General features: G+C 41.1%; 3 protein-coding genes across 7 annotated transcripts; all 3 read left to right on the top strand.

The window, feature by feature from the left end:
• On the top strand, positions 1 to 4,030 carry oscp1a (organic solute carrier partner 1a). Of its 4 annotated transcripts, none has more exons than XM_041053627.1 (11): positions 1 to 112; positions 279 to 308; positions 548 to 702; positions 948 to 1,115; positions 1,280 to 1,360; positions 1,452 to 1,555; positions 2,516 to 2,644; positions 2,742 to 2,799; positions 3,163 to 3,308; positions 3,389 to 3,449; positions 3,562 to 4,030. In XM_041053627.1, exons 1-11 carry the CDS (start codon positions 1 to 3, stop codon positions 3,682 to 3,684), a joined length of 1,167 nt encoding a protein of 388 aa, XP_040909561.1. In that variant the 3' UTR covers positions 3,685 to 4,030. The 4 variants fall into 4 exon arrangements, with proteins under 4 accessions (XP_040909561.1, XP_040909559.1, XP_040909562.1 ...); XM_041053625.1 differs by having other exon boundaries at positions 2,742 to 2,796; XM_041053628.1 differs by lacking the exon at positions 279 to 308.
• Positions 4,031 to 4,462: 432 nt separating this feature from the next.
• Positions 4,463 to 6,964, top strand: lsm10 (LSM10, U7 small nuclear RNA associated). 2 transcript variants are annotated; one of them, XM_041053557.1, is made up of 2 exons: positions 4,463 to 4,590; positions 5,502 to 6,964. In XM_041053557.1, exon 2 carries the CDS (start codon positions 5,540 to 5,542, stop codon positions 5,951 to 5,953), a length of 414 nt encoding a protein of 137 aa, XP_040909491.1. In that variant the 5' UTR covers positions 4,463 to 4,590; positions 5,502 to 5,539; the 3' UTR covers positions 5,954 to 6,964. The 2 variants fall into 2 exon arrangements, with proteins under 2 accessions (XP_040909491.1, XP_040909490.1); XM_041053556.1 differs by having other exon boundaries at positions 4,470 to 4,590; positions 5,472 to 6,964.
• A 1,746-nt stretch (positions 6,965 to 8,710) lies between these two features.
• Positions 8,711 to 15,345, top strand: eva1bb (eva-1 homolog Bb (C. elegans)). The gene is made up of 3 exons (XM_041054073.1): positions 8,711 to 9,130; positions 12,723 to 12,863; positions 13,843 to 15,345. The coding sequence occupies exons 2-3, from the start codon at positions 12,797 to 12,799 to the stop codon at positions 14,265 to 14,267; spliced, it is 492 nt and encodes a 163-aa protein (XP_040910007.1). The 5' UTR covers positions 8,711 to 9,130; positions 12,723 to 12,796; the 3' UTR covers positions 14,268 to 15,345.
• The last annotated feature ends 1,826 nt before the right edge of the window (positions 15,346 to 17,171 follow it).

The raw sequence follows: 17,171 nt of genomic DNA on the forward strand, positions 1-17,171 counted from the left end.
ATGTCTATGAGAACTCTCCCCCTGGTGTTCATTAATCTTGGAGGAGAGATGCTTTACATACTGGACCAACGCCTGCGAGCTCAGAACACGTCTGAGGACAATTCAGAGAAAGGTAGAGGTAGATAGTGACCTGACAGGCTTTGTTGGTGTGTACCTGTTGCGCTCCCAGTCATCCCTCTCCTTGACAACCTGCTAGCTGTCAGCTGTCATCTTAGAAACTGAACATGTGCATCTCATATTTCTGGTGCACAACTCTTCTCTTCTTTCTTTTCTTGCAGGAGTGTGGTCAGAAAATGACAGAAAAAGAGGTATCCATGCCATACTTCAACATGTTATCGTTCACCGGGTCTACGTTATTTGATTAACTGAAAATTTGCTAGAAATTTGAAGTAAAACATCAGCTATGAGTAGTGTGGCTGAATCCTCCATCTTTTGATACAGAGCAAAATAAGGTGCTCTGTGGTGTTACATTACACATACAACAGACCTAAAATTTACAATATCCAGAATTAACCTCCTTCTGTTTCTGTCCCTTCCCCATTGACAGTAATGAACGACATCGTTGGGACCATGTTTAGTAAACCCTTTATGGACGAACTTCTCAAACCTCAGCAGCTCTATTCTCACAGGACGCTGAAAACAGTTTTAACTCGCTTAGCACACGCCTCCATCATGAGGCTGAACCCGGCCAGCATGGAGAGGGTACGTACCGGACGCCACAAAGGGCTGTTTTAAGTCTTTCAGGGGAAATACAAGTCAAGTCTCACAGCAATTACACGTTTTTACTTTTAGAAAAAAATCTTAACAGCATCAAGCGCAGCATCAAGAGCTCTTAACTCTACACCCTTGATTCTAGATGGATTTAACGTCCTTGTGGAGTCTCCTTTTATGGTGAGATGTTCCAAAAATTAGGATTTTATCCTCTTTCTTTGTTTTTCCTCCTGTAGCTTTACGAGCTGATGGTCATGGCGTTCAAATACCAAGTCTTTCTTTGTCCGCGGCCAAAAGACGTGCTGCTCATCTCGTACAATCACATAGACACCATCAGGGAGTTCGTAAAGGACACTCCTGTGGTTGTGAACCAAGTGGACGAGACACATAGGAAGATCATCGAGGTACTACCGTCATGAAATAAACCTTACATGACTTCCCTCATTGAATTCTTTGAGTTTACATCATCAGTCTGTACAATAAGTTTGTCCACACTGTCTGGATACCAGCTGTCAGTTTTTATCACCTGTCTGTACTGAGTCACCTGCCTTTGTCCTTCTTGATGCAGGTATACTCAACTTTATCAGAGGGTGAATTCCAGCTTCTCAGACAGACGCTGCTCATATTTTTTCAAGACATGCATGTTCGCGTGAGTCCTCTGTTCTTAGCTCATCAGCCCACACAAGTGAAATGAACATAGAACAACTTGTTAAGGTCAAACTTTTATCTTCTTTTATCAGGTCTCACTTTTCCTCAAGAATCAAGTCCAGAATCCCAACGGACGATTTGCCCTGTCGACCTCAGGCCCAGTGCCTCATGGGATTGATGTTCCTGGATTGATTAGGTCCACAGGAGACTCACAAAAAACATGGAGGGGGGACTGAATTTATTGTGATGGGTAGCTGATGAGTAGCAACCTGCAGAATCATCAACTTCAGACTCTTTCACACGCGAATATTCCCTGTACTTGCTAGCATTTAGCTCAAAGCACTGTCAGTTGATTCTTGTCACGATATATTAACAAGGAAAAAGGAGAAAAAGACTAAGAGCCTGTTTCAGGTTCTCAGAAAAAGCATTTTAAAAGCCCCCTTTTGAGGAAATCCATTAAGTTTAGGGGCTAGTACTGGATAACTATAGTTTAAGCTGGCCTTTTCAACACAAATAAACTGTCATGTTTCATTCCTCTGCTTTACTTGGGAAGTGAATAATTTAATTTCTAATAAATGCATTCTTTTTTGTTTTTAGGTAACCCATATGTTAATTTATGAGCCAGCAACTTGCCAGCAAATTCTTTTGATTTGCATACTAGCCGACGCATGTATTTCCTCAGGGTAACTGAAGTGTATAGACAAGGGGTTTTACTTTTTTGCGACTGAACATAAATCTGCCTAACCATTGCACACTTTACACAAGCTTTTGAAGCCTGGTGGTGAGGTGTCATTTGACCACTGTCTCATTCATAGCGAAACTGCCTACAGAGGCCATAACAGTAAAAGAGATTCCGAAGACGAGGAGTGAATCTATGTCGTGAGTAAAAAGTGACACAGTGGGAAAAAAAAAAAAAAAGCGAACGTGTCAGCCAAAGGACCATAGCAAGCACAATTTAAACATCACAACCATTTTAACACTAGTTTAACCAGATGTGATAACATGGAGTTGGCTGCTGCAGCTGTAAAGGCTCCACAGACAAACTAACATGTCTTAAATTGAATGTTTCTTGTATTTGCTCTCAGATTTCCCCTGACTGCTTTTAAGAAATACCTTAATATTCCAGGGTGTCTTCATCTTCTTCCTGTTTCCACAGGACGTTTGACGGTAAGGGCAGAGAAGTGAGACGAAGTGAGTTCCCCACCGGAGGAAGTTACAGCAGCCCCATCAGAGAGGGATGCTTTGAACTGCATGGAGACAGAGTCATCAGACTGGGCATGAACATGTATGTGCTGTGTGGTGTAACGCGTCATGTAACACATGCAATAGCGTACATGTGGCCTAATGTTTCTCTTTTTGTTTTGTGTGTCATGAATTTAAAGGTACAATGTGAACCACCCAGAGGAGACACACACATCGAAGGCTCCCTCTGTTAAGGTAGTGATGTGCAGACATCTCCAAGGCAGGAAGAAAAAAAAAAAAAGATTTCTATATAGATTTTCCATTTCCAGGGCTGTTATGCTGGCTCACTGCTATGGTCTATTGGTTCATCATTTTCCATTGGTGTAAATAAAAGGTGACAAGGCACAGTAGAAGGTTGTAGAGAAAACAGAACGAGACAGACACACAACATTAAGACAGTGCCGATGTGTTTATATGTTATATAACTAAATGGAAAATATTTTAATATGTCTAATTAAAGGAAGTGAATATTTTTTCCACCACTGTGCAAGTATCTTTTATATCCCACATACTTCTCTCTGTTCACGTCTAACCTTCCTGTACGTGTTCATCACACTGCAGACAGATGACACTCCCAACCTGCTGGCCAAGGAGGAGCTGAACCTTCTGGCTCGTCTGATGGGCGGCATGAAGGCTGAGAACAAGCCCAAAGCTGAAACTGGCTTTCGGATCAACCTGTTTACTACAGATCAAGAGGAGGAGGAGGCGTGAGTGCTTTTCTCTGCTCATCTTCATGCAACTGAACTAACAACATTCCCACAAATTTGGCTTTTATTTTGGTTGACAGGGGAGCTTCATGTGGAGCTGAGGAGTCCTTGTTTGGAGTGATAAATATTCAAGCGATGCAGGTAAGATGATGTAATACTCTAATACTAACACTGCAGTATTACAGCTTTCAGTTATCCACCGTCTGTAACTTTTAAAGGTGAGATTTGGGTATTTGGGTTTTGTTTGGTTCAGGATGAACAGGCTGCGACTGAGCTGGCTCGGATCGCCGGACAGTTTTCAGAACAACAGGAACAGCCTGAAAACCCCAGCGGTAACAAAGGAGACGACCTGCTGGCCATGATGGATGACCTCTGACCCTTATCCGTCTCTTCATTTTCATTAAATCAATCGTGGTCACTTAAGTCGGTGATGAAATTTAAGATGTTTTCATGAGATTTATTGTTTTAACTTTATGGCCTAAATGACTGATGCCAGCATCACACATTTCAGGTACAATCACATTTTGTGTTAATATGAACCTCACATCATCTCTCACTGTGAGTTTGTGTTTAATCTGTAAAATATGCAGTTGTTAGTGTATTCTACACATGGTGCTTTAACAATTAAGTAACGTAGAGCGCAGGATCAAGGTCTTTTAACACCTATGCATGATATGAAGAATATTTTATTTTAAATTACTAGCACTGCAGCAAAAAAACACATACACTGATTACAAATTGTAAGACATACTATATTTGATAATTTAGTATAATTTTATGTTTCCAATAAAGCATGTATTCATATTATCATGTTTGTTTTTTGTTTCATAAGGCAGACAACAAGTAAACAGGTGCATCTATAGTGGTTATTATGGTGATCGGTAATCTAGTGTTTATGACAGATTTTACTAAATATGCACAATTTGAAATCTCTCCATATTTTAGCGTCCTTTTCTCTGCATTCAGTAATTTTAGCTTGAATCTTTCACTGTGATGATTTACACAGATATAAAACGTTATTTCTATCGCAGTTTTAATAACCTTTCTTGGGGGGGGGGGGGGGGGGGGGGGTGTTGGGAGCAGCCTGCAGAGGGCGCTGCTGTCTCACTCAGCGTCATCTAACGCGGGACGCAGAGTGAAGACGTCATCACGCCGCCGTTTCCTCGGTGACGGTGTTCCGTGCGGGAAAAACCCAACTTGTTGACAACTTTGAACGATTTGTCTCCACCTGCAGAGATTTGGCCCGGATTTACACCTTGAAACGGGGATTTAACTAGTGCAGGTAAACGTTAGACACAACGGTCTACGAGTAACCGTTTAGCTTGTGCTTCTCAGAGGCTCTGTCGTAATTTTTTGTGCCGCTGCTCAAGCTAACGGGGAAGCTCGCTAACTCGGCTTCTAGCTGATAAAAACAAACTTGAACAGGGTTTTCTCTCCCGTAATAAAAGTGGGGATTTTGAGGCGATTATGCATAAATGAAATTATGTGCATCTACCACGATAACTTTCATTAAACCTCTACCAGTATTTGATATTTTCATGTTGACATAAATACAGTTTTAGGAAATAACTTATATTTTGTTTTGTGACTGTTGCATGTTTAATTTTACATGTAAAATAATGTCAGGCTCCCCAGTCTACGAAATATCAGCCATAAACGTGTTTGGACTGTTACTGCTGCTGCATGTTAAGACAAGTGTGTGTCCGTAGGATGAGTAAGGATTGCAGACATAAACAACATGTTCTGAGACAAAACACGAGACATAAAACAAAAAACTAAACAATAACATCCTGAAATCCAAAATCACATCACCGCAAATTAAATAAGAAACACCCAAACCAAACACACCCAAAGTATAGAAAGGACAGTGTGTTCATCTGCAGAAGAAATGTTAGTTTCTGTATCACGGCCCAAACGATGAGTAATATCGGTAGAAGGGGAATGCTTGTATTTTCTAACTTTAGGTTATGCCCATGGGGAAATTTGGCAAAAAAACAAAAAGAGTTTTCTAACACATGGTAACTATAGCAACCGTTTGTGTGCTGATATTTACATTGTTGTAAACATAGTGTAAAGTGCAGTTTAACAGCCTCCCTCAGCTCTAAACATCAAGTGTTTTGATCAGTATTATTTTTCCTGATTTCCTCTGCTGGTGAATTGTAGGGTGCAAACTCACCTTGTGTCTGCCTGCAGGTATCCCTGACGTCTGGAGATCATCATCATCAGAGCCCATGGAGTCACAGGGAGCCGAGTCCCTGCCGTCGGGGTCTGTGCCAGCTGAAGTCTTCAGCTCTATTCGTGAACGTACAATTGCAGAGAACAGCATGGTGGTCCTGCTGCAGGGTCTGCAGGGGGAGGTGACCACGGTGGACATGAGGAACGAGAGCACGGCACGGGGACGCGTGGTCAGCGTGGACGCCTTCATGAACATACGGATGGAGGAGGTGCTGTACCGGGACTGGCGGGGTCAGCTCACCCAGCTGCAGGACATGTTTATCACTGGCAGGAACGTCCGCTACATTCACATCCCAGACCACGTGGACATAATGAAGACCATACAGAGCCAGCTGGCCAAAATCCACAGAGTCCGCAACTTTGCCAGTCAAGGAGGAGGCAGGAAAGAATACTCCAAGAAAACAAAATAACTTATTTTCTTTTCCAAACAAGGACACAAAACTCTGCTGGGTACTGCTTGTGCAAGGTTATGTCCAAAAATACTTAGTAGGCCACAAGCTTTTTTTTTTTCTTTTTTTTCAGATTTGAGGCCAGGCATCATTCTAGATAAACAGTTTTCTAGACACGTCAAGGGATGAGAGCAAGAAAAACATTTCAGTTTACACAAAAATACATTATGTTTTTCTGACTTCTCTCTTTTTTGTGGTGAAATAGTGGATAACTCCACCTCCACAGTCTGAGAAGGAAATCAGAAAGAATCACTCTTTAGTTGAACTGCTCGCAACTTGTGTGCACATTAAAACCATGGCCTGTGATGAGGAGTCACAGTTTGGGAATATAGCCTGACAGATTCTTGATTTCTTGAGTTTACTGAGTTTAAAATCCAAATACTGTACATTGACTGTCACTCTTTTTTTTCACTTAAACATAAAACTGGAGCTGCAGATAATTATTTTCATTATTATTATCTATTCGTACCGGACAGGCTGAGGTTTCTGAACCACACCATGATACAAAAAGATCATCATGAGGCAAAAACATTAAAAGAGCAAACTTCCTAAATACATAAAAACGCTGATGTGTTTTCTAACAAATAAAATAAAATGTTAGATACAAAACTGGAAAAAAAAGTTTTGCTGTCTGGTACAAGATCTGTAATCATCTGTCTGGATAGGTTTGGGGTTTTGGTGTCTCCCTTGTTTTTTTCAAAGTGAAGGAATGACCGACAGCACCATGAGCACTTCTCCTGCTCCTGTAAAACGCTAAAAATCACTGTATCTACAGAAAATTTAATAATGTGCTGCAGCGAACAAATACTTTCACACATCCCATTCCACTGGTTCAGAATTCCACTGTTCAGCAAGTCGATTTACATCCTTATTAAAAAGAAAAATACGTTTTTTTTGCAAGAAAATGAAACTGATAGCATGAGAAACTGATGAAAAGTAAAATAAATTCATTCTCCTGCCAAAGACCTCTCTGGAACAGCACAACTTCTCTGTTACAGGACATTAGAGCCTTATTAAAATGAAATGGAACATGTTACAATTAACAGTGAGCGCGGGTGTGGCCCACAGTGTCAGTGTATTTGCTCTTGAGTAATGCTGGCACGCACCACAAAGCCCATCTGTCTGCCTGTGAAACCAGCCCAAAGTTAATAAGTGCCCATGTGCAGGAAAGCATTAGTCATGATCAGTGCCAGTGTGGTGGAGGGAAAAACAAGCAGTCATGTTTCCAGAGCTTCCACCTCACAAACATCTCCGCTGCGAGCATCAGCGAGCCGTCCACCACTCTCCCCTGGTGGTGTGACATCCAGCCGAGCCGGATGGGACTCTGTTTAGCCAATGGAAACGAGCAGTGCGGGTGAAAGGAAGAGAGTGTTTCGCTTGGAAACTGCCGCCCCAGTGTTCTCCCGATACACAAATACGAACGGGAATTTTAGGAATTTGCAAAGGGGTATGTTATTCCTAAGCAGTGTCAGGAAGAGGACGGGCCTGACATAACACAGGCTGAGGCAGCTGGTGCAGATAAACCCTGCACTGTAGATAGATGGGCGTGCACTCACCAGCTGTATCATTTAAACCGAGTGAAACACTGCATTAAATTAAGAGGAGTATGCACACAGGAATGTCCCTTGGCAGTTGGATCATTGTTTTGGCTGTGGCCTCGGTGTGCTCTTAGGGACATATTTTTCTTCCCGACTGTTTTAAAACCAACCTTGAGAGCGCCTGGATGACAGCAGCCCGCATAATGACTGCTTACCGCTTTGCTAAAAACACCACCGAGTGCCACATCAACACTCAATGATCTCAGAATAGCACTTTACAGAGGCTCGACCGCATAAACAATTCTTTTACAATACATAACACAGCCTGGTTTAGTGTCACAGGCTCCACCGGTGGTCAAAGAAGTACTCAGATCCTTTACTTAAGTAACAATTCAAAAGCACTGAATTACTACAAGTCCTACATTCACTTTGTTTTGTTTTTTTATCTGCAGGAAAAGAACAGAAGTATTATCACCAAAATGTATTTTCTGCAGGACAGTTATTTAGATTGTTAAAACTAGTGGTAGAAAGTAACTAAGTACATTTGTCCTTGTACTTACTTTAATATTTAAATTTTATGCTCCACCACAGTTCATAGGGAAATATTGTGTTTTTACTCCACTATTCACATCCACATTTATTTTACAGTTTTAGCTTCTAGTTACTTTGCAAGTTCAATATTTTACAAACAAAAAAACAAGATCAACAACTAAACTTTGAATCAAAATCAAATTAAACTGCTCAGCATATTTAATGTAAATTACTTTATATAAAGTTTTGGTAGTTTAAAAAAAAAAAGTTAAAAAGTAGAATAAAAAAGGAAATACTCTTAAGAAAAATACCTCAAATTTGAATTGGACTTCAGTACAGTACTGCAGTAAAAGTATTTAATCACTTTCCCCCAAACAACAGCACCTGCTGGTCTGCTCCACTGTTTGCTTAAACTCTGTTAAGGACACAAACTGTTACTGCTGAGCTCTTTCTTCCCTCGAAGCTGAGATTAAAATACAAAGAGCCCAATTAATCCACGAGCCCCTGCAGCAGCACAGCCCTGTGCCCATGGCAGCCGACTAGCTATTTCCTGTTCCACCCTCCTGGCTTAACAGTGAACAGACCTCACTGTTGCCAACAGGGGAGAGATCACCTCCCTCTGGTCAGCAGTGAGGCTCAAATCTTCCACAGGGGCAGAATAAGTCCAGTAAACTGAGGCTTTCTACAAAAGTGAGAGCTCCGGTGTGGTTTACTTGCAATCTGGGGCTTTTATTTTGGAATCTGATGCACGAGCTTCACTTTGTCCCTCAGGAAAAGGAAGCGCCTCCTTCTCAACACCAGTCTGATCCGTTCCTGACTGGTCCTCCTCCCTCTAAAGGATGAGAGGGAGTGGATCACAGTGTGGAGCTGCTCCCTCTCTAGTCCAGCAGCAATATTAGCTCCTCTGTCACGAACTCTGAGTGACCAACAGCCTCTCGCTGCTGTTCTGTCTGAGACATGGGATCTAAATGTTGGCTGACAGACCAGGTCCAGACGTGGATCTGAATTCTTTGTCTTTCAGTGGAAACCTTGTGGTCGTCAGGCTGTGCAGCTCTCATCCAGCATCAAGGTAAGTGATGTTCTGACTTTACGTGAACTTGTCTTGAAATAAATTTAATTTTCATGCAAATCAAGCTGTTATTGCACATTACGTGTGCTCTCTGTCGGGAGAAACGTCTCTCAGACCTTTTCATAAACTCTGATTTTTAAACATTTTCACATGTACTTGCATTACTCTGCACTCAGGTACTTAACAAAGCAACAAGCTGGTTTATTAGAAGGACGTGCTAAAAGTCTATAAAAGTCTTGAAAGGTACAGTAGCTACAACATGCCCAAAATCATCAACGCTGAATTTAAGTTCACAGAGAAAACCAAGCTTCACACATCACGTGTTTTATTACTTTCTCAGTTCACTTTCTGCAGTATTAGATCCAAGTATTATTGACAGCAGCTTCCCCTCTGACAGACTGTGGTGGAGGCAGGTTTAACTACTGTAAAATAACAAGTCTTATTTTCAGTGATCTCAGGTTTCATCTTTTGACTTAAATAGGATAAAATAAGCAGGAAATGTGGGAGGGTTGAATGGGAGCGTGTTTTATGGGGTCGCATAAACAGCTACAGCCGCCGGGCTTTCCATGTTTGTAGTTAAGTCGAGAAGTTATTGGACTTGTCTGGAAATGTTAGGTGTTAAATTTGTCTGCCCGAGGACTGCGGCCGCATAAAATGGGCATTTGTCTCCCTCTGGTATTTGTGTTGTGCGCCCAGCTCGGGTAAACTTCACCACAGACTGTCTGTCACGAATATCTGTGGAGCTCTGCCTTAAAATATAGACAGTGTAATGTTATTCTGTATGTAAGAAAACAGACGGAGTGTGAGTGTGCTGTACAAACAGTCAACTGTTCATCAGATCCACTGCATCACGTCCTTTCTGTCTGTAATTAAGTCTTAAAAGTTGTCTTTAAAACAAATGCGGAAATCTGCAGCAGAGGGAGGTGATTTCAAACTGTTTCCAACTGAAATCAACTTGCTTCAAGATGTTTGTAGAAATTAGTGTCTGGAGCTTTAAAAAAAATGTAAAAAATAAAGCAGGTGATTACATGAGAATCAAGAAAAATTCAACTTCATTTTGCCAAAGTACCTGAAGAAAATGTGATTTGCATCAAAAACAAGTAGAAACAGCAAATTGTTCTTTTTATACTTTGGTTAAATAAAAATGTAGAGGTGCCGGAAGGTGGAGCAGATTCCCAAAACGTCTGACTTACAGACGTTTTGACTCCGATAAGGAGGTGATATCTGCAGTGTGATAAATGCTACAGGTCTGATAAACTATCCGAGATGTGGGCATGTATAGCTGCTGGGTGTAAAAGCCAGTCTTTAATTAAAACAAACATTGTTTGACTTTACGCGAACTGCACCGAAAAACTAAAATTGCCCACTTATGTTGTTAAGGTCTGGGGGCAGCAAATTGAGGGTGCAGATGGAGTCATGCTTCTTGTCTCTGAGTTAAATGTCGAACAGAAGGCAGCGCTGGTTGAAACGCACCGGTTCCCATGAGTCAGTGGACCCTGAGTCAGTCACCAAAGAGACTACCAGCGAGAAACAATTAAAAAGAAAGCACTTGAGAGGGCACAGGGTCTGCCAAGAGTCACCAGGATAAAGATCAGGGTGGGATCAGTGACCCAAGCCCCCAGTGGCAGCGATTGGAGCAGGGCATGGTTTCGTTTCCCCCGGAGAGAAAGAGGCAGAAAGAAAAACATTCGGCTCCCACGCACACTGTTGTTGTAATGACAGGGAATGTGAGGGGGTGGGAAATATCAGTCAGCATGTTTACATCAAGCTTTACTGTAACCGTGGGACCATCTGTGACAGGGTTTCATACCAAATCCACTTAAGCCCAATCCAACCCGCCACTCTCTTATTCCCTTAAAAGGGTCAGTTCACGCAAAATTCTTTTCTTTTTTTTTCAGTAGAATCCAGTGATCCAGTGACTTTTACTCTAGCGCCACCATGAGGTGGCGTAGGTAGTTTTGAGTGAAATGTCTAATCAACAAGTGGATATTCATGTCCACCTGAGGATGAACTCAGCTTACACTTTGGCTTATGAGCAAATTCCTGGAAAACTACAGACATTTCCATCAGCCTCACTTGTGCTTTGTTGTGTGTTTACGCTGCATTCAAGTCATATCGGATTTACCGTAATTACCAGTTTCCCACTTGTAAATAGTGTTCAACATCCAAATCATCATTGCCGCCGGGGAAACTGGGTTTTTTCACATATATATGACTCCATGCTTGAAAACAAAACAAATATGGACGGCTCACATCAGCCAAAGACAGTTGTTCAGTGTAATTAAATCCACATTTAAAGGATATGGTGGTAAATTGTCAATTCACAATTTTTTTCAACTCTCACACAATCACATCTGTTATAAAATCATGAGCTGTCAGATGACGACATGGGAATCTTCCCCATCACTACCAGTGCATTAGCATGAATGAGCAAACATCAGCACGCTAATACGCTAAATGAAGACGGTGAACGCTACACTTGCTAAACATCACCACGTTGTTATTGTCACCGTGACTGTTTTTTCAGACACACAATAGATCAACATACTCAACCCTTTATATTAACAGGAAATGAAACATGTGCACGGGTGCATGATAGTCAAACTGTGACTTCTAAATGTCGCTGCCAATTAAACTTCACATTAAAATGCTTCTTTTTCCAAAGATTTAATTGTTATTTTTGTTGTGGTCCTGAAGCTGTTTCACCAACATCTACAATTAGTCTTAATTTTTTGCAGCTGTGCGCAGCTCTTCTCCCTCTTATGCATACAGACGTTTCTGAGTACACTTATTTGATTCTGCAAGCCTTCATTAACAACTTAACATTCACCAATACAGAAAAAAACTACTATTAATGTCCTACTAACATTTACTGCAAGCAGCTGATTAGGAACATTTTAACTGCATCATTACCAAACAGATAAACACAAGTAAAAGGGATTATCACAACAGTGGAAAATGGCTTACAACTAATGTAGAAAGTGTTACAGATGCAAGGTTTATATTGGAAAGTGGTTCCATAAGAAATTTCAAGACAGACAACAGATGTCTCAAAAGCTGTTCAAAATAAACCAAAACGAAAATATAACCCTATAATCCTAACTCTTTTTTGGTAATTTGGGTGAACTGGCCCTTTAATTCATGGCTTTTATTTTCTCATTAGCTTGGGTTTTCCCCACTGGACATATAATTCAAAGTCCACGCAACATGTGAAATGTGTCATGTCACTTTTTTTTCTGTGGGAAAAGAAAACAAAAGTCCCATTTCCCAGAGACTGGAAATGAGCCACCTCGGGCACCGATGTCATAAATATAAACATCCCTATGAGACACAGAGGCCCTCACGCTGCTGTCCTCACCACAGGACCCAGTGTAAAACACTTACGAGGAACACAATGTCCCTCTCTACTGACCTCCGACACCGGTTTAAATCACAGGAATGATGGGTGGAGCTCTGGAGGAACATTATCTCGGCTTTTTGGATGAGCTCAGACTTCCCTTGTGGGATGAAAAGTGACACGTCTTGTTCGTTATAAAAGCATATCAGATTCACATGCACATACCGACTGTCCGCTTGTGTTTTCCTGTGACAGGATTTGCTGCTGCGGGAGTCAAGAGTGTAGAAAGTCCTGGAGATGGTAAATATTTGAACCCACAGTGAACCAGGATGGAGCCTGTTAAGAGAGACATGGAGCTGCTCAGTAACAGCATGGCGACCTACGCCCACATCAAAGGTAAAACCTCAGCGTGACTTCTACTACTGTGGTTCCCAACCTGGGGCTCGGGACTCCCTCAAGGGGTTGTGAGAGTATATGAGGTCAGAAGGCGATTACAAAACTATCAAACATCAGATTTTTCTCAAATCTTTCTTGCAGAACACTACAGAGCTTTGCCTCTTTAGGCCTGTGAAAACTAGAAAAAGGAGTGACAAGCAAAAAACATTGTGAACCACTGGTCTAGATGCAGATCTCAACTTTTCTGTTGTGCTTTCAGAATTAATTTAGCCTTAATCAGCTCCCAGGATTTCAGTCTCCTGTTTTCTTTGGCTCAAACCACTGCTGCAGTTTGACAGTGTCCCTCCCCACATTGTTGAATTTCTGGTGCTCAGAAATAGGCAGCAGGGTAAAAAAAAAAAGAGAGCAGAATTTGTTTGTTTTTTCTTCTTTCGTAGTCCATTAATCACCTCACATCCCCTGAGATTTATCTTGTGACCCCTTGGAGGTTGGCAACCAACAGACAAAGCCACCAAACTATACATAAAGCAGCTAAAACTAGCTCCATCTTGGTCAACTACAACTGTAAAATGCTATTTACACACTGATGCATCAGTATTAATAATCAAATTGATTATATCAATCACAGCAGCTGGAAAGGAAGTACATTTTTCTAATACTTCTGTATTTTTATTAAAGGGGACTTTCAAATGCAGGACTTTTACTTACTCCCCCCAACACTATCATATGTTTTATGAAACAAATTGAGAAGTTTATAGGGGAAATGAACTGAAAACATCCCATTAACATCTGAATTGTGACAAAGTTCCTCAATTTGACTTTTTTTTTTTTCAAGGGTAATGAACCAAAAAGGATGGGAGCTACTGATTTAATCTGTAACAAGGCATTTTATTTATAAACTTATTGTACGGTATGTTTCAGCGGTGGTTTGGTCTGTTTACTTTTCATCGTTACTGATTGTGTTCCTTTGCCCACACAGCCAATCCCGAGAGCTTTGCCCTCTACTTCATGATGGGCGTCTGTTTTGGTCTGCTCATGGCCCTCTGCCTCCTGGTGGCCGGCATCGCCTGCAGGACTCGCCGCAACACCAGACCCCCTCCATCCCCCGAGAGGAGACAGCTGAAGGAGTCCAGCGAGGAGGAGGAGGAGGAAGAGGAGGAGGAGAGCATGGCGGACGAAGAGGAGGCAGAGATCCCCAAAGTGACAGTAGGGCCCATGAGTGATCGCAGCAGCCAGTCTAACGGTACTCTGAGGAGTGTGAATGTGTTCGCGTCAGCTGACGAGCTGGAGAAGGCGAGACGTCTGGAGGAGAGGGAACGAATCGTCAGGGAGATCTGGAGAAACGGGCAGCCGGACATCCTGGTCACAGGGACGGGGACTATTGGACGAGTGCATTACCACTAACAGGCGCTTTGACTGTGTCTTAAAAAAGACACCGGACGGACTGCAAAGGGCAGGACATACACAGTGCATTTGTATGGAGACCCAAAGTGTTCAATGGTAAACGGGAACTCCACCAACTTTACACATCAGCCTGTGAAAATGATTGTATAATGTCTTCTGTGGCTCAGTTGGGAGCTTTTTAAAGTTTATCTCATCTCTTAGACGGGGGGCTTTAAGTTTGTAGCAGAGAGCCTGCACTACACACTGTGGGTGCAGGTTTTCAAAGACATGGGCATTTACCAGTCAGGGAGGGTCCAACAAAGAAAGATTTTAAGGTGCATTATGGGAACTGTAGGATCCAAAGTTTTTGGAGATTAAACCCATACTAAGTCCAGGTCCAGCTTCAGGCTCAGGTTTATTGTCATTTCCACACATATGCCTGACATACACAGTGGGAAACAACAGAACGGACACACAAAAACCTCACAGTCTTAAGGGTAAGAGTGAGAGTGAGCACTCTTACATTAGCAGAACAGTCTTCAAAGGTGCTATATGGAAGTATCAGGCATCGCTACACAGCCAACGTTACTGTCTGGAACAAACATTGCAAGTTCTGCATTAAACTTTATTCCTCTCTCTTGTTTTGCATGATCGTATTTGCCAGTGATACTGAAAATGTCATCTGGGTGTTACAGGACTTTTCCTTTTAATAGAGCATTTTCTACACTTTGGTATTCGTACATTTACTTAAGTAAAAAAGCTTTGTACTGCTTCCACCACTGCATTTCATCCTGCTTCCTTTCACAGTGTCTGGGAATCAAAACAATCTGCTCAGTTTATCAAAGAAAACATAAACAAATAAAAATGTCTACTGTAAATAACCATTGCAATTTCATGGTAATGCATTGTTCACATTTTTTAATAAGATTTGTTTTTTATTCGTAATGGCTTACTAGTTTAATATTTAACACTTTGGGTCTCTATAGATTGTGTATTATGTTGCTTGTGAGAATTTGTATGCAGTATATTTGGCTTCATTTGTATTTTACTCTACCTTTACAATGTGAATAATAAAACGTTTAACCACTTTTTAAATCGACCACAGAACATATATTAATCACTGGAAGGAGGATTCCCACCTGGAATTCATTTTGTGTCAAACGAGGCTCAAACATTTAATCTGTTCATCAAGTTTTAACAGTTTCAAGTTTTTGACTCAAACGTTATTTACTAGAAAAAAGTAAATAAAGTGCTGCTCACAGTTTCTGTTGCTAAATTCACCAAGGAGTGATTTTGCCTTCTAAGATAACTGTTAGAAGAGAGGAGTGATAACATGAATATGATGGAAACAGAAAAACAAAAAACAAAAAACTTGTGCTTACCGTGAGGTTGCCAAACAAAGAGGGGAGGCTCCAGGAATTTAACTAGTCCCATCCAAGAAATAGCCGGGCCCCTGTCAATCCAAGAATCCCATTGTTAAGCCCAAGTAATTTCTTATGGAAGCGCGTTGAATTCACAAAATAAAACATATTTGATATATATATTCTCGTAATTATGACTTCCGTGCTACAGAATCACATCGGTACATCAGACTAATGTGGCAGGAATTGGCTCGCTTCAGAACTTGCCTGAGAATCTTACGGTTTTTAAGTTTTCTTCCGTGTCAAAGTTATTCAGTGATGGTTGTCCGTTGATCCAATGGTACAAAGCAAAGAGGAACTGCTAATGGCAAATTCGGCGTATTTAAGTTTCCAAAATTTAAAGAAAGATAAGGTAAAAAATAAAATTATTTAAAAATAATGTCAATAAAAAAAGCGAACACTGGGTGCCATGTTTAACTGACTCAATCTATGACATTAACTTCCTGTTTCTGTTAAACGTTCACACCTGTTCAGACACGTGAATACTTTCAAAGTTTATTTACTAATACACATTCATATTTTTTCATTTTTATCTATGGCATTTTGTGCTGTACTAATTCTAATTATCTATTATTGAAATCCAATTTGATCAGTTGTAAATTCTTCAAATTGTTTGATTTGTCTGACCGGCCATCCAAAATCTAAAATTTACAATGTGATGTAATTTACAATGTAAATTTACAATTTACAAAGATGCAAAAGAGAAAATCAGCATAAAATTGAACCTGTCTTAATCTGAAGATTAAGGCTGATTAATTTTCTGTTGATAAATTAAACCTTTAATCCACCAACCCATTTCATCAGTTTGGACACACATCATGTTTGGCTCTGGAAGCTTGTGATGGGTATTTTTCATTTCCTGACATTTTTTAGACCAAATATTTACCAAAAAAGAATCTATTCATTAATCAAAAAAGAACATTGTTGAAATTAGTTGCAGCTCCAGTGACAGACAGGAAGCTTCATGGTGGGCTAATCTTAGGGGAGAAGACTTTTTCCCACAGAAACCCTCCAGTCTTTTCCCAGCCTTCACATCTGCTTGCGTCTCTTCCCACAATTCCCAGCACCCTCCCTCCCAAGTCCAGCTACAACACTGCACACTTTATGGTAAAGACAGGTCTGTTTGGGACTATGAAAGAGCCATTTACCTCAGCTGTACTGTAGATATTACCAACGCAGAGCTTCCCCAAGTAAATCTGTGCGATGTCCCAGGAGACGGTCTATTTTCTGTTGGCTGAATTTTCCTCCTCTGCTTATGAAAAGGCTGATTATGTTACGACTGGAGAGCTTGTGTCCACTGTCACTCTGGGGTCATAAGTGGTCCTGGCTGAATCAGAGATTGTCACAGCGAGAAACAGAAACAGCTCTCAATACAGACAAAATGAGACACTCATGCCCTGATGATGGTATGTGCTCATTCTGACAAATTGTTTATTCACAAGTGTCTGAGTGAAAATATCCTTTAGCCATTTGTTTGGGTTCCTTGTGACCCTGACACTTCTCC

The sequence above is a fragment of the Toxotes jaculatrix genome, chromosome 13, assembly GCF_017976425.1.
Source record: "Toxotes jaculatrix isolate fToxJac2 chromosome 13, fToxJac2.pri, whole genome shotgun sequence".
NCBI lineage: Eukaryota > Metazoa > Chordata > Actinopteri > Toxotidae > Toxotes > Toxotes jaculatrix.

Bases quoted from the DNA above. Each gene is read 5' to 3' on its own strand.
- oscp1a (XM_041053627.1), top strand. From the start codon at position 1: ATGTCTATGAGAACTCTCCCCCTGGTGTTCATTAATCTTGGAGGAGAG. The intron at 309-547 runs GTATCCATGCCA...CCCCATTGACAG, and splicing joins AGAAAATGACAGAAAAAGAG to TAATGAACGACATCGTTGGG. The intron at 1,556-2,515 runs GTCCACAGGAGA...CTGTTTCCACAG, and splicing joins GATGTTCCTGGATTGATTAG to GACGTTTGACGGTAAGGGCA.
- eva1bb (XM_041054073.1), top strand. From the start codon at position 12,797: ATGGAGCCTGTTAAGAGAGACATGGAGCTGCTCAGTAACAGCATGGCG. The intron at 12,864-13,842 runs GTAAAACCTCAG...TTGCCCACACAG, and splicing joins GACCTACGCCCACATCAAAG to CCAATCCCGAGAGCTTTGCC.
- lsm10 (XM_041053557.1), top strand. From the start codon at position 5,540: ATGGAGTCACAGGGAGCCGAGTCCCTGCCGTCGGGGTCTGTGCCAGCT.